The sequence below is a fragment of the Aphis gossypii genome, chromosome 2, assembly GCF_020184175.1.
Source record: "Aphis gossypii isolate Hap1 chromosome 2, ASM2018417v2, whole genome shotgun sequence".
NCBI lineage: Eukaryota > Metazoa > Arthropoda > Insecta > Hemiptera > Aphididae > Aphis > Aphis gossypii.
The window spans coordinates 75,431,358-75,448,637 of NC_065531.1; the positions used below are offsets into that span (position 1 = coordinate 75,431,358).

At 25.1% G+C, this 17,280-nt stretch overlaps 2 protein-coding genes across 2 annotated transcripts; both read right to left on the reverse strand.

The window, feature by feature from the left end:
• Nucleotides 1-7,775: 7,775 nt before the first annotated feature.
• LOC126549860 (uncharacterized) lies at nt 7,776-10,613 on the reverse strand. Its single transcript, XM_050200249.1, has 3 exons — nt 10,129-10,613; nt 8,281-9,456; nt 7,776-8,012 (listed from the first exon to the last, which is right to left on the reverse strand). Exons 1-3 carry the CDS (start codon nt 10,350-10,352, stop codon nt 7,865-7,867), a joined length of 1,548 nt encoding a protein of 515 aa, XP_050056206.1. The 5' UTR covers nt 10,353-10,613; the 3' UTR covers nt 7,776-7,864.
• A 2,692-nt stretch (nt 10,614-13,305) lies between these two features.
• Nucleotides 13,306-16,985, reverse strand: LOC126550149 (uncharacterized). The gene is made up of 3 exons (XM_050201158.1): nt 16,798-16,985; nt 14,663-15,166; nt 13,306-14,546 (listed from the first exon to the last, which is right to left on the reverse strand). Coding segments are annotated over exons 1-3 (1,317 nt in total). The 5' UTR covers nt 16,800-16,985; the 3' UTR covers nt 13,306-13,735.
• Between the last annotated feature and the right edge of the window lie 295 nt (nt 16,986-17,280).

Here is a 17,280-nt window from a genome sequence, read left to right on the forward strand (position 1 = left end):
AAATATGGTGAATCACTTCATGACCACTCTAATAAAAATATCACATCAATAACTAATTAACCAAAGGAAATATACCATATGTAGTACCTAATTTAAAATTGTAACAGGTATGAGTATCTTTTTACTCAATAAAAAATGTTAAGTAAAAATGTTCATTTTGTAAATTGTCGTATAATTATTTTTGACCTACGTGACCCCTAGTTAATAGAATCGCGACCCTCGGGTTGAAAAACAATGGCTTACGGCCATCAGTAGGAATTGAAAAAAAAAGTTTTGTTCTTTTAGTTTTTTTTTAATAGACGAGTTCTAAACAGTTATTTGAATTGTGTTCGTAAAATGTTCAACAACATATTTTTGTAATTTTAGTACATATTTAAGTAAATGTTTAGTAAAATAAGTTAATGGAATTTTACCAATCTATAAAAACCACCCGTAAGATAGGTTTGACAGAGTTGGATTGATATCAATGATACCATATGTTTAGTGATACGTATATTTCTAATAACTCTTATGGAGAAAAATCTGTTTCGATTTTATTTATTGATTCACTCGTGTAATTTTAATTAAATATTAATATTGAAAGATACCTAATATAAATAAAATAATAGATGAATACTCTACTCATTAGTTTGACAAATTATAATATTTTACAATTTTCAAAAAAATATATTATTTTATTGATTATATTAAATTAAATAAACTATAAATAAATTAACTAATTAAATTATTTTAAAAATAAAAATTGTTTCAATTGATAAGTTAAAAATGTATACAAACAATGATTATAAATAATACTACAACATATTTTTTGTATAAACATAAGTATTGTTTAATTTACTATTATATATATACCTATATACCTATATTATATTGTATATTTAAATTATTTTATACAAAGAAGCATTATACAATGATTATTATCTTTTGTACAAAAAAATTTGTTTACAATATTACCATCACTTATCAGGATGTTGAATAATTAATTTAAAAACTATTTTATTGAAACATATTTAAAGTCCTTATAACTAATTATATTAAAATATTTTCTAGCGTTCAAAATTATTATCACTTTACTTAAGTATCAAAAATAAGATGAAATGAATTTTAATTTTATAATAAAATATTTACAAATACTCAACTTTTAAATTATTAATTATACTTAAAATATAATAGTAAATTAACTTAATATTTTATTCAATAATAATTAATTATTTATCGATAATATTTTTAACTTAAATAGAAATACTACCTACTTACCTACTTGATGTATAATAGGAATTGATTTTTTTTACGAATTTATCTAAATAGGTATAATATCAGTTTTCCTAGGAGATCTAAAATAAATATGAGAAGGTATATAACCAGTTTTTTTATTCACTAATTTCCAAGTTTAAAACCCTTTAGAAAAGTCTTAAGTATGATCTTAATCGTTTTTTGATAGTATTTTAAACAGAGATAGTGTTTTTGTTACATTCTGCGGCATACTAGATGTTTTGACGGAATCTAGAGGATTTGTTATAGGACTTGTGTAACTAATTGTTTCAGTTGTACTAGCAGATGCCGAAGTAGTATTACCAAAATAAGTAGGTCCTAGGACCATATTTATCATATTTTTGGGGATTGAAAGTAATCCAACCATGAATGTTGGAGAAATCAACGATAATATTATCGGCAATAATGGTAGAAGAAGAAGTGGTAACACAAACAGTTTATAAAACAACAATATATTAAAAATTGATATAAATTTGAAAAAAATAAGTATCAATAAAAGTTTAAGTTTGAATAGAAAAAATAATAGTATCTTTATGAAACCTACTAATTTTAGTTTGAAAAGTACAAGTTGAATTAACGCCAATAATATACCGACTCTTTGCCAATTTATTTTATTCATTACTGTCATTTGTGGTTCAGGTATCACAGCTGGTGGAGAAGATGGTTGCGCTGGTAGTTGAGGAGCTGGTTGCGCTGGTGGTTGAGGAGCTGGTTGCGCTGGTGGTTGTGCAGCTGGCTGAGGAGCTGGTTGATCATCTACAACTAACTCTGACGGCGGTAAGTTAGGGAATAAAATTGGACCATTTGAATAATAGTCAAAAGCACCTGGTATTCTATAATGATTTAATCCAGGAAATTTATCTTCTCTACCTGAAGGTTCAAGTATATTATCAGGGAATTTACTAGGTGGACTTAGTACTCCTACTTTAAGAGTAGGTCTACTTAAATCACTTATACTTTCTGACATATTTGACGAGGTTAGTTTTGAAATAAGCGCCTGTTCTGGTCTAAATACTAAGGTCCATCCATTTTCTTCAGTTTGATTTTTAATTTCTTCTAAGTCATTATGAATTACATCGTGTATTGAATATTGTATATCAGTTGAAGCGTTTTTTTTCGATTCCAACAATTCTGTATGCATAGAAAAATTATCATACGTATATATTTCACTCTGATTTGAGCTGAAAATCAAATAATAATTTATATTGTTTAAAAAAAATATTGAAGAATGAGTTTAAAAATAAAAACAAACTTTTACTCAATGAAACACTCAACTATTTAAATCTTCTAAATTTCTTGAACAGTAATTTATATATTTAATTCATTTATGTATCATCAAAAAAATTGCGTGCTTAGAATTTTATGAAATATAGGAAATAAAATAGAAGTAAATTCTAAGTTAAAAAATTAATCATACACAATAACAAAATCATAATAAAAAAAAAAAAAACAATGTGAGTGTAAATATTTATAAATACTTAAATCTTATACATTAAACATGAAAAATAGTAGAAAATGCCTTGATTATCATCTTTTGAATATGGTTTTAAATAAACAATTGAATTTCGTTAGTACTGTTAAGAGGTTTTAATAAATTCAAAATTCTCAGTATTTTTCAAAATAATTGAGAAAAACAGATATTTTTAAGAGCAATCAATATTAGTGTTATCGATTTTGTTTTTTTTGTTTTCAGAAACGAATAATTATAGATAGGTAGGTACTTAAAATGTTAATCAATATAATTTGTTATTATATTAGTATTTTCTCTTTTTGAGTTATTTATAGATTTTTAACATTTTCTATTTGTTTTTGATAAAAAAAAATGCTATTATAGGTACACGTCATACTATAACAAGGTTTATAGTTGTTATTAGAATCGAAAAGAGGTTTGGTAATGTTTTACTTACATTTCTAATTAATCAAACTAATATAGTTTGAATTTGTCTAAAAAAATACGGGTACTTTAGAAAGATGAACAGACAAATTATTACAAAGATTTTATTAAATTTATTTAATAAAAAATAAAATTAAAAAATAAAAATTTATTTTATATATTTTATTTATTTTATAAAATTCCAATACAAAAAAAAAATGACTTGTATTTAAAAATTTGATCAAAGGTAATAGTCAGAAATTTTATGAAAACGAAAAAAAAAACCAAATATATAGGTAGTAGGTATATAATATTCAACCTGTAAAATATATAGGTACGTTCAAACTTCTTGGTCAATGTTTTGTTGATTATTTAGAAAATACGTATTAAAAATATTGAAGATTATATCATACATCTATATCATAAGTATACAAATTACACTAAAAATATAATAAAATACAATAGATGAGATAAATTAAGATAGGTTTAGATGGCGATTAAAACAGATATAATATAAAATATATTCTAAAATACTTTGTTATAGCAATTTATTTTAACAAATATTTCTCCCCTTCTTCTCAAAAATCCCGAAAACTATTGATAAACACATACAACTAGTATAGGTAGGTAGTTATTTTTTTTTTTAATTTTTACTAAAAAATGTTGACAAAATCCACTCTGTCCGATAATGTTTTTATTTAATGGGAAACAATCTAATACTATGGCGGTGAGAACCACCATTAATCACAGTTTTAAACGATTCAGTGAGTCACACGAACACTATTTGTTACACTTATTAGACAAACGCCAACAGTCTGTATAACAATGCGTACCCATACTTGTTGTAAATCGGGTGCGTTGTTCCTATATCATCGACTTCTTGACTGCGTCTGTAGATTTGATCTACTGGATGTGGGATTTTCATCGACAATTTGACAGGAGTGAAAATCGATGGAGAAACTACTGAGTATCTCCTGTGGTAGTTAGCTGGTGGTTCACCCAACATAATCCACGGTAACGTCAACATGACGGTTACTGTGACTATAGGTGACATAATGGTGTCCGCATCAATCAAGGCATTGGTGGATAGACACAGTAATCTTTCTCCAAACCTGTTGACAAACAAATCAGGTCATTACACACCGACAGCGATATGCACGATTTATGAAGCTACTTGATTAATAAAATATACTAAGTATCATGATTAGACATCCTGAGAGAACGTATTTAATACAAAATTATAGTTTTCGTTTAATATTTTAGGCATATTATACGTTTTCGTTATTTATTTAAAATGTACATGCATAGTAGTTCATTAAGTTACTATGATATTCGTGAAGGTTTGATATATACTTAATACTTATGGTATAAAAAAAATAAATATTAAATCTAATAGATGTACTATAGTATATAGCATCTAATAATTGTTCTATTTTCATTAGTTATACAAATCTAGATAATATAATATAATAATAAGACAATATTTTAATGTATGGTCACAAATAATAAATATTGTAAATGAAGTGTATTGTACGAATCACATAATGAAAAATATTTTATGAGTATCAGAAATTAATAATTATTTTTCAACCATTAATTAAACTAATAATATTATTCAAAATATTGTGTTCAATAAAAAAATTATTTACCTATCTTAATGTTTCTAACTTCAGTTTTTAGTACAATTATAACAATGATAAACACTCACATAAGATTTATAAAATTATAATTTATATAATTATAGTATAAATGTAGTAAAAATCGCTTGTAAAAAAAAAAAAATAATTAATTTTTAACTCACTTAATTATTTACTAATGATTATCTTGTTCATATGTGATATAACTTTACACGTTTATTTCAGGAAATATGATACATAACAATGAAAATAGTATTTCAATAATATTATAGTCTATTCAATACCTCTTTCCTCAGTGGTGGTAACTATTTTCATCATATTATAGTTTATTAATAATAATTTCACGGTGTTACAAAATATATTGTTAAAAAATTATTATAAACGGTTTAGGTAAAATGCATATTATATTTACGATGCACGAAAATAAACAACTTCTGTTTTATGTACTGTTATAATTTATAGATATATGATAAAATTCTCAACCATATTAATTTGGTTTTAATTTTGTATAATATAATAAATTGAAAAATATACACAAATAATATACTTACTACTTACGCAATATTTTAAGTTTTTTGATTTTTATACTTATACTATTGAATTAAATGATGTTATTTAAAGCTACAAATATTTTTATGAAATATTCACAAAAGCAATAATATATGTAGCGTCAAACGTCAAATTTTTGCGCTTTTATCCCACTACCAAGGTACAAAAGCGCAAATTCATTTTGCGCTTTTGAGTTATCAAAAAAAAGGTTGATTTGCGCTTTCGGGTTTCACCGATGATATACCAATCAGTGATTTTCGATCTATTTTTAAACACAGCACACTTTGATCTTTACATAATTTACGTCCACATAAGTGATTTTATTTTCAACGAATAACCTTTTTGTTAGGTCATTGTAATGTTTTGTGTATTGATAACAAAATTGTAGTAAATTTAAAACTCTCTTAACGTACACCTGTCAATAACAAAATACCTACCTTCTATAGCGGAAGTTTTTTTTTGGAACCGTGACATTTTCACTACTTTAAAATGGGAAAACCTATGAATACCTATGAATAGTGGACACATATTTTGAACTTATTTAAAAATAATGATAAAACGAAGCCAGAAAAACACGTTTACACTAGTAAAACGACAAAATACCCTTTCAAAAACTATAGATTCTATATTATTATATTATCAGTGATAAACTAATACAGCCGTTTTAATCATTTTTACAAAAAAAGGAAAGCTGCCCTAGACGGATATACTAGACTTTACCTGTCGCTAAAATAATAAATATATTTAATTAATACATTATGACAATTGTAATGCTTATTTCTTTTAGGAATTCAGTTTTAGTCAGTTATCAGTTTTATTTAGTGATATATTATAACAAAAATTACTTACTATTAAAAAAAAAAAAAAACACTTTCCCTTACAAATAGTATTCCCTTTTGTACAGTTATTTACATAGGTGCATCTTCAGAAGCAGTATTTATAAACAAGATCATTGTGCATGGATACACGGAATGAAAATTTTAATTATTGTTGGTTTATTTTATGTGTGATATTAAAACAGTTGATATGTGTATCCATTTTGGCCAACAGCCAACAAAAACATTTGGTAAATCAATATTTTTATCACTGCTATATTATTATATTATTGGTGATATCCCGTTGAGAATCTTGATTGCATTTTATAAAACTGCAACTTGTATTTCTACCGAATATTGTAACTTATTTGGATCATTTTACATTTTAAATAGAATTTTGTAAATATAAAAACTAAAGATACATGAGAAAATTTTCAAATTTTTCATCAAAATTTAAAATATTATTTATTATTATATTTTTCGTATTTTGATTCACAATGATGAATTGCGTTTAATTAAAATTTGACAACTTATGACAGTGATCTAATCAATAGGTAACGTGTACACTCAAAATTAAAGAAAATTCGAAAGTTTTTTTAAAATTGTTTTAGAAGGTTGAATAAGTACGTTTACACATGTGCATAAATTATGTACCTATACTAGAATATTTTAATTATTATTAAAGATTATAAGTTGTTTAAGATACATTTTTATAAAATCTTTTGTTTTTAATTTCCTTATTTTGCTATTTTTTGATAAGTATTTTTTGATAAGTATTTATTACATAATATACTTTGTAATACTTGATGATTTGTTACTCTATTTTTAACAATATTTCAGATTTTACAGATTTTACTGACATATTATTTTTGTTAGAGTAGGTATAATTTTTTTATTTTTTATTTATATAAATCAATCATATTCTATAAAAATAATTGTAAATACAAACCTGTTGATTTCTAGAAAGTTTGACATTGAGCTTTTATTAAGCATTTTTTTTTTTTATTTTACAATACGGAATATAAGACAAACCCATTACATAACCTAGTATAGTGCAGTATGCAATTTAATAGTTAATGAAAATTATAAGCTTGTTAGTAAAAGAGACTAGAGAGAAAGAAAAGATGGTATTTGTATTTTGCGTTGATGAATAATTAGCGAGTTATAAAAGTAATTTCAAACCGTATTTTAAACCTAATTTTATTACAATATTATTTTTTATTTTTAGCTATTAATAAAATATACATTTAACGTGTGTATATAATTTTCTGTTTTTTCAATGCAAGATATTTGTTAATTATAAATAAAAAAAAAATCTAAAAGATTATCTAACGTGCTCAAACCAGATAACTTGCCATTAAATTTGTTATCATAATGAAAATTATTTATAAAAATAATATCGTACAAGAGATTATTTTCAGTTATTTGAAATGAAAATTACACATTATTAAATTAAAATTCTTATAAAAAAAAAAAAATAATTAAAAATAATTAGAGTTTAAATAGTATAGTAAATATATTTCAGAAACAATATAACATCTATGGTCATTCAGTAATATTTTCCTTCTTTATAATATATATATTATATACAAGCTATACATGTATATTATATTACAAAACATAGGTAATTAATTTTTAATTTTGTTAATATAAATGACTTATTAATAATATAAAACAACAATTATTTTAGTAGATCTCTTCGTAGTATTATCATGGACTCATCCGTAATTTTCTAAGCACCATTCTGACAAATTTTCTGGAACCAATGACTTGTTAGTATAAAATGTATTTTTTACAAAATTATATGTTTTAAAATATAATTCAGATTTTTCTTCAGGAATTAATTTTGATACACTATTTAATATCCTAAAAAAATTAATAAAATATATAAGATAAAATAATAATAATAATTATAATACATCATACTTGTGGTTGAATATATTGGATATTATATTCATTTATATTAATTAACATAATGTGTATAGTAAAACGATAAAATATTATCTTTCAATTTAAGTATGAACAGTTAATACAAAAATTTTTTATTTTTCAAATTTTACGAAAATTAACGTTAATTAATTATATTAATTAAATTATGTTAATTATATACATTAAAATAAGACACTCTGTTTACCATAATTGAATCCACAGTGGAATAATATCAGCCTTTTCAGCAACAGCAAGTCGACAAGCTATTCTTTCAACAATTTTTTCTGAATTCAATATGTTTCGAAAAATTGTCAAAGCAGGATTAAATGACTTAATGGACTTATGATGCTGTCTATTGGATATATTTGAGTCATGGTCTTTTGAAGTAAAATAGGAAGTCATTGTTTTACTTTGAATAATATTATCTGGTGACAAATCTGGAAGTATGTTATCATTTGAATCACGTGGTACATTCTGAAAAAGTTCTAGGACATCTGGAGGTATTTCTGAGATAGTGAAAAAAGAAAAACCACTTTCTACTGAGGAACTACTACCTCCCGAGGAACTACTACCTCCCGAGGAACTACTACCTCCCGAGGAACTACTACCTCCCGAAGAACTGCCACCCGAGGAGCTGCTACTTTCCATTAAACTTGAATCTTCTAAATTATTAAATAAACTAGGTAATAAAATATTATCAAGCAGACTTGGTTGTGTGAAAGATACAGCAGAGGTGTGTATGTTGTTTGAACGACTAAGCATTAATGAAAATACTGATAATGTCGATAGAATTATTAGAGGTAACATAACTATTTTGAAAAATTTCATAAGTTGCATTGATAATAAGAATTTAATAAACATTGCTATAATAAATAATTTCACCTTGAAACATAAAAGAAATATCGTTTGTAAAAAACCAATCATCTTTAGTTTGATAAACCCTAGTTTAATAAGTGACCATACACTATCATTTTTATAACTGATTTTTCTATGAGTAGGCTGTTGAAGTTTTAACTTATAATACTCTTCATCAGATACATATTTTGATGGTTGATGATTTTTGATTAGTATTGCGGTTGATGGTCTGTAATAAAGAGTTTGGCCTGTAGGATATCGTCCTTTAAAATCATAATTTGAATGTGGTCTAAGAGTATAACTATGAATTCCTGACGGCGATAAATCTTTCAAAATATTTATGTGTTCTGACTGCCCACTTGCAATAGGTTTTATTTTATCCACAGGAATTTTAATTTCTTTATATTTATAACTTCCGGAGTCATAAAATGAATCGTTCACATTGTAATCATTGTTTAAATCGTTTTCTTCAGTCGTCGGTGTATTTAAATTGATTGTAGAATATTCACGGTTTAAGGAGTTTGACCTAATTATAAATACAAATAAATTATTTATTGTTTTTTTTTTTTTTTTTTAATGGATTTGATATTGTTTTATAAACAGTATTGAAATAGCAATAATTACTTCTATTAAAATACCAAAACTAAATAAATAAATAAATAAATAAATACATTATTTTATAATATTGCTCAACTTTCAAATTGTACTAAATATCAGCTAGTTGTAGTCAAATGTATTAATTACTTTAGTTTAACATATTTATTTTTTCACCAATATTTAGTACATGATTTATAACTATGTTATTTTGTGAAATGCTTTCTTATTGCACACTAAATTTGTGATACGAATGTACTGTGTAAATTACCTGCCTCGATCTAAATAGGTTATTGAAAAGATCTACAATAAATTTGTGGTGAAAACATCATCAAAATAAGTTTTCATTGTATATCTAAAATATTTGTTGGTAAATCAATTTTTAGTATATAGTTCTGTTTTTCATTTCAAAAATTATTTATTTTTTAATATTTTAATATTATACTATTTAAGTATTAATTCCATATATATTTATGTATTTATTATAAACATTTAATATACAATTTATTTTTATTTTATATAACAATATTACTTTTTTGTACTGTTTGAAATTAAAATAAATCGGAATACAAACTGACAAATAAAGCTTTAACAAAAATCATACCTTGTGTCCATCTGATACATTTCATTGTTCATAGTTACGTTTGTTTTGTTGTCTTCTGTTTTATAGATTGGTATATTTTTATCGACCTCATTGTTATTAGTGGAACGATTTAATTTTTTCCAATATAAATTTGGTAAGTAGTCATCCGTTTTTCTAAACGGAAACTCTTTTGTGGAGTGGACATTTCTATTTAGTGTTTGTTCTTTGGTCACTGATTGAGTCATTTCTTGGTCGTTTATATTTATGCCGTTCAATACTAAATGATTTTTGCTTTTGTTTTCCACCCATTCTGCACCAATCGTGTTATAAACTGTTTTTTTCAACTCTGACGTAATGGCTATTGTTTGACTGGATCGAATAAACAAGATTGTTACGCCCACAGTGACTATAACGATCACTAAAATTTTTTGGCTAAACTTGATGACGGTGGATCGTATTTCTTCATTGTTTTCAGACCTGTAAAAATCATAAGTTTTTTAATTATATGTTTAAAATATTAAATAAATTACTATTTTTCACTATATACTTGTATTTATTTTACACACAATTCAAAATAGCATACAGAATGAATTGTAATTTATAAAATTATTTTCATAACATAAACCTAATATTAAATTATTATAGTTAACTGTTAAGATATAATATATTGCATTAAGTTTATGTTATTTAGATTTTTTTTAGTATCAATTTTAGATGGGTATTGTTAAAACAAAAATCCAAATTTAAATTGGACTAATAAAATTTTCTCTTATTATTATAAAAATATATTCTTAGCTGGTAAAGTTGTCTTCGACATTATTGGACAAACAACTCATTTTAGTATTTTTAATTTTTAGTTTTGGCAAACCATGTGTTGGAAAAATATTTTTGAATATTATTTAAAAATTGTTTAATAATCATTGCAAGGTTATGTTAAAATTTTCATTCGATAAAATAATAGTATTAATAATAATTTAAATAGTGCCTACTTTTTTTTTTTTGACATATTATTCAAAAAAATAATTTTTTACCACGTACAATATAAATTATAAAATCAAAAATAAGTATAAAACTTATAATTCAAATAATCACTTTAACTATTTAAATTTTAATTGAAATGCATACTCACATCATTGAAAAATATGATTAGTACCTGGTCAAAATATTATTATACGAATCATCGTATCACAGTCTAAACAATCACATCTAAGTTAATATGCAATGATAGAATTTCAGAACTAGTCTTTGAATTCTACTCACTCCGAATGTACCTATATTGTATTCCTGATTCGTTATAGTACACGGATATTAGCTTGTATTTTATTATCCCCACTAGAACCTAATAAGTGTAAATTATTACTTGTATTTTTAATTCCATATCTAATAAAAAAATAATTGTACACTGTTACTAGTTATTTTAGACATCCGTACAAACATTTATTTTAAATTACCTAAATTATATCATTATTATTTCTAACCATTGATACTTGTTTTATCTACAGTAATACAAATATATCCATGATATGGAATATAAATATCTTATGTAGGTGAATTTATGAAAATCCCTGAAAAAAATATCAGGCCAATTTTAAATCAACAACACCTGGAAAATATCGACTGTTATTTTTTTTTTTAAACAGCTTTTTGCTTATTAAATAACTGTGATAAATTTACATCCATGAACTTGACCCGCCCACTTAACACGATACGATCCAAACCAATATCAAAAGTTAGCAAATAGTTAACAAATATTAGCAAATTTATTGCAAAAATTAGCAAATAATTTTTGTAGAAGTTATACATTTTTTTTAATTAGGTGGGCCAAATTCAGGTAACCCACCAACTTTGTTCGATCATATCAAAACTAACACCAGTAGTTAGGTTAGGGACATGATAAATTTGTTATAATTCCGAAGCAATAATTGCATGATTTTGAATTTTGATTTTTTAATCAAGCTTTAAGTTTAAAAACACTGAGATTTATAAATGTTCAATATTATATTTAATTGTATTATCTAGTAGTAAATCATAACTTAATTAAAAAAATAAATACAAAAAATATGAAGTTTTTAGTGATAAATGAATATGAAACAATGCTATTTTACATTACAAATTTTCATTTTCTTTTATACTGTAAGTGTAAATCGCAATATTATTTCATAAAAAATTTTCATTGATATAACAATACAAAATTATTTAGACAAAAAAATAAAAATTTAATATACAAATGTAACTTAAACATTTTCACTGCATATATCATGACGTGTTATTTGTAATAACATATCATTGGAGAACAAATTTCAGTCTGTTAAATAAATATCAAACTCAAATTCTAAACTAATAATTAAAATCAAATTTTAGAAAACTATACGTTTTATTTAAACAATGAACCAAGATAAATTTATAAATTATCAGATAAAATAAGAGTTGATTCCAAATTTTCCTAGCTGATGAATTTCAGATTCACATTAAACATCGCTATACATTGTATATTGATGGTATTTATTTATTTCAGTAATATCAATGGCAATATATTTTTTTTGTATCAATTCGATTTTTCACTGAAATTAAATTTCTAATTAGATTCATCCTTGATTTTAATATTCAATACTAAAATATACTTATGTGTATTATACATAATAATAATATTGTTTCCTATATTCCTATTTAAATAGTATAATATGAAGCTTTTATAGCTAACAAAATATTATAATATTCTAGTTTCTGTTCAATTTATATCCGTTATATTGTACTCATGATATTAATAAAACAAAATATGCTTCTTCAACATTTAAATAATATAACAATCGGCAATGAAAAGTACAATTCATTAAAATAATAAAACTATTTTTTTCAGAAGATCTTGTTTTTTGAGTTTTAGACAAAAATCGAATATTATAATAACATACAATTAAGACGTCACATTGGATGTATTATTTTTATTGGTTAAAATATAAAAGATAAATTAGTATATATACATATGTCATATAGGTACATCATACATTATGTAAATCAATAATTTATTTATATATCTGATTACAAAATAGTAGTACACACATTAAATACAAAAATAATTGTATTCATAATATTAGAATAATATAAAAATAATGTTTTAAAATAATAACTGTTTATTGTTTTATGCCTATTATTTCATTACATTAGTATCAATGCACAACGTAGTTTTAACGTCCTGAGCAATATGTTTTCGGATGACTAGCAATTTCAACCAACTACTATAGGATAGATAATGAATATATATAGATACTTAAAATTTAGGAAGAAAGTCTATTTGAATTAATTATGTTCAAATGGTGACTTACTAAAAATACTAAGCAACTACTGACATATATTATATTAATAAATGATAAAAACTTCTGGATATAAGTATTTATGATCAATTTTAATTTAATTCCATTATATTTTGGTATTACCATTTAGGGAGGTGCCTATACAAATCTATACCCGTAAAAAATAATAAAAAATATAATGTCTATACGAAGAATGTTATATAAAAATCTGTATTAGGTTATTAGGTACTTATTAATCTCGTTTGGCATAATACTGCATTCTCAACAACAGATATTTAAAAAACTATTCTTTGCATATATTGTTTTAAATTGTATAACTTTTAAAAAATATTCAAGATAGGATTGACCGTTGCCAAAGGATCTGCATAACGTTTATTCGAAAAACTTCTATCATTGAATCTAAAAGTATTAGATCTACTAGCCAGTATACTTTTTGGAATATTTGTCAATTTATCACTTGTAACACTCTTTGTCGAACCTGGTCGAGCTGGTATACCAGGTAGATTTGATAATAAGCTACTCAGTAAATTTGATATGGGGGATGGCGCAGCAGGACTTTCAGGCATCATATTGAGCGACTGTTCTGGAACCAAATACATTGCAGCACTCAAAATTATTGTCAAAATAAGAGTCGTAAGTATTGGAAATAATAGTAAAACGAAAAATGTTTTAAAAACTTTCGACAATTTCAAAACTAAATGAAATTTTATGAATAATGCCATTAAAAACAATTTAAACTTGAATAGAAGAAAGAATAAAATCTTTAGAATTCCAAATAATTTCAGTTTGATCAATCCGACTTTAACGAGTGTCAACAATCCGACAGTATGCCAATCAAATTTTTTATTTTTTAGTATTGATTGTTTTATTTGAGAACTCAGGACTGGATAAATTGGAAGTGTTCTCAGAGGTGGTTGATAATGTGTAGTCAAGGGGCTCTCCGCCATTGATCCATAGTAAGCTCCATTATCAGATGAATAATGTGGTCCAAATCCTATTTCACCGATCGTATTAGCATCAGCATGTTTGAGTGCATCATTGTGGTCTAAACCATAAGTCAAGTCATACGAAGTGTGATGCCCAGCCCATTCGTTAGAGTTCGTGTTCCAGCGATTGTGGCGATTTGATCGACTGTCAAAGAATTCAACGAGAAATATAAGCAATAGCTTAGAACATACAGTATTAATCATTTATTCACAGTGGAAAATTATACAAATCTCTTGCAATATATAAATAATACTATTAACCTGTTGATATCCCATAGCTCTACTGGACGGTTGGTTACTTCTTCTTGGTTATTCTCCTCAAAGTGTGGATCTGTCTTATGGGCAGTCAACTTACTCCACACTACTGGTGACCAAACACGGCTCTCGTATTCCGAATCGCTAATCCAGGAGTGTTTTGCTAAGCGAAATGTCGATGATCGTTGGTCACTAACTAAGTCTGATACGGCCTCGATCGGTACAATTCGCTGTTTGTGAAGACTCGCAGACGTTTCCGACTTGCCCAGATCGACATCGGTTGTAGTCGATTTTGCATAAATGCTGTTTCCATCGTTGCCGAAGTGATTCGTGCGAAGTTTAACGATTGTAGACTCTTTAATCTCGACCGCTGACCAACTAGATGTATAGTATGTGCATAGGAATATCACGGTCATGAAAACAACGATAATTATTGTCGAGATTGTCGATATATTTACGGTGTCAGTGCCTGTGACACTTACAGATTGTGGCTCTCGATCGTTTTCGGTCCTGTGAAAAAAAAACACAATATTGTACTATGATTTTGTAATAACAAATCATCATGTCACCAGTACTCAATCATTGTCGCGTTTATCATTTCCATTATACAAACCATAATATCATTGCTTCATTATGGTTAAAAGATAAAATCATCTTTATATATTTTTAAAACGTGAGGCGATTTCTTATGATAGTTATATCTGAAATTCTACTGTACCGACGGGAGTAACCGAATTGGTTCCGGTTAAGTAAGGTATTTTATTAGGTTGAGCCGAATTGGTTTCCGTTTGTGTACAGTTCATTTTTAGTTTTTAATAATTGGTACAAAATATAAATTAGATAATATAAAATATAAATGTACCTACATAGTGCACTCTATAGTCTATAGTATAATATATAATAAGATGGTATTATATTTACATTTTACATATTGGAAGTTAAGCAAATTATACATCCTAGTATATTTTATTTTATGGGGACTTTAAACAGCATTCAGAGATATTAAACTATAAAATTTCGAATTATTAATACTAGGGAACTTACTAGCAAACAAGAAAAAAATAACAAATACTTGGAATATTGTATGACTGAGTACATTAATGCGAGAGCCGAGAAGCTTACGTGAATTGAATACTTAAAGAAAGTTTGCTTCAAATTTGCAAATCAACGATTTTAAATAATTGTATTTATTATATTTTATTATTTGTATTAATTGGTACCTACATCTAGTGATGACTTCCAAATCAACGATTTAAAATTGTATATATTATATCATTTTTTTTATAACACACATTATATGGACCGATTTCCATGATTTCTTTTTCTAGCGCAAGTACTCGGTTAGGTAAAGTTCTAAAACTTAAGTATTTAAATAGTTATAAGGAGTATAACGTTTGCCGTAAAAATAAATTTTTTAATTAAATAAGATTTTAACCGTTTAAAATAAAATTTTTGAGAAATTCTTTCTTAGTGTATGGTTATATTATAATATTAGTCTATTTTCAAAATTTAAATTCCATAACTCAAATAGGTTCGTCTCTGCTTTAATTATTATTAAAGTACACTTTCCTTTATAAATATCATTTTTTTTTTTAAATAAATTAATAGTCTTACGGGCACGCCAAGCTTAATGGCTATAATATAACGTGACTAACTTACTGACTGATAAACGTAGTGCCTGAAGAATGATAGATCGAGGTAGGCAATTCACACAACAAATTTAGCGTGCAATAAGAAAGCATTTAACAAAATTCTCATTTTAAAGTGGCGATTGTACAAGTTTTTTTAGAATCAAAATAATCATTAAAAACGTCTAAGTTTTGAACACCGTTAAACCTAATATCAAATAACAATTTAGACAAAGTTTGAATCATATTAAGAATTTTAACGGGCTACAAAATTATAATTACTTATTTAAGATTTAACAATAAGATAAGTTAACAAGATTTTAAATTTTTGTGGTATTTAAGATAAATAATTTTCCTATTAATATTAATGTTCTATGCCTACCTTATATAAATAAACAAACGATTGTGTTGTATAGCATCCAAATTATTAAAACGTCATTAAATTTTATTTATTTATAAGTATAGGTTATCAGTTAATCATAAATTAATTAATAATTTTAAATGTTTACTCACATGATAAGATTGATTTTAAATATTTTATCCTGGTCCTCCTGCCATTGCGATTCTTAATGTCAAACGAATTGATAGAAACATAAAAATGAGATATTATATATTTCATTAGCCGGATTGAAATAGTAGAAGTATTTTTGTGTGTGAGTGTGTGTGTTTTCCAATAATATACCACTCAAGTATTATTTAAAGCTATTATTTTTACCATAACTAACGAGTAATCATTTTACAGTGTAACAAAATATGTTTTAATACATTATTATATAATAATTGTATTATTAATATTCAATAAATTATTCATAACGGCTTATTTAAACATAGTTTATAACAGTTGTTGGTAATGACCGTTTTATCTACTGTAATAATATTATTATGTTCAAATAAAAATAAAAATAAATTTCAAATAATGAAATACCATTGTTTATGTTATTTTAGTTGTTACTCATCATTGATGTCGACTGGTCATTTTCACATTAATGTTAAATG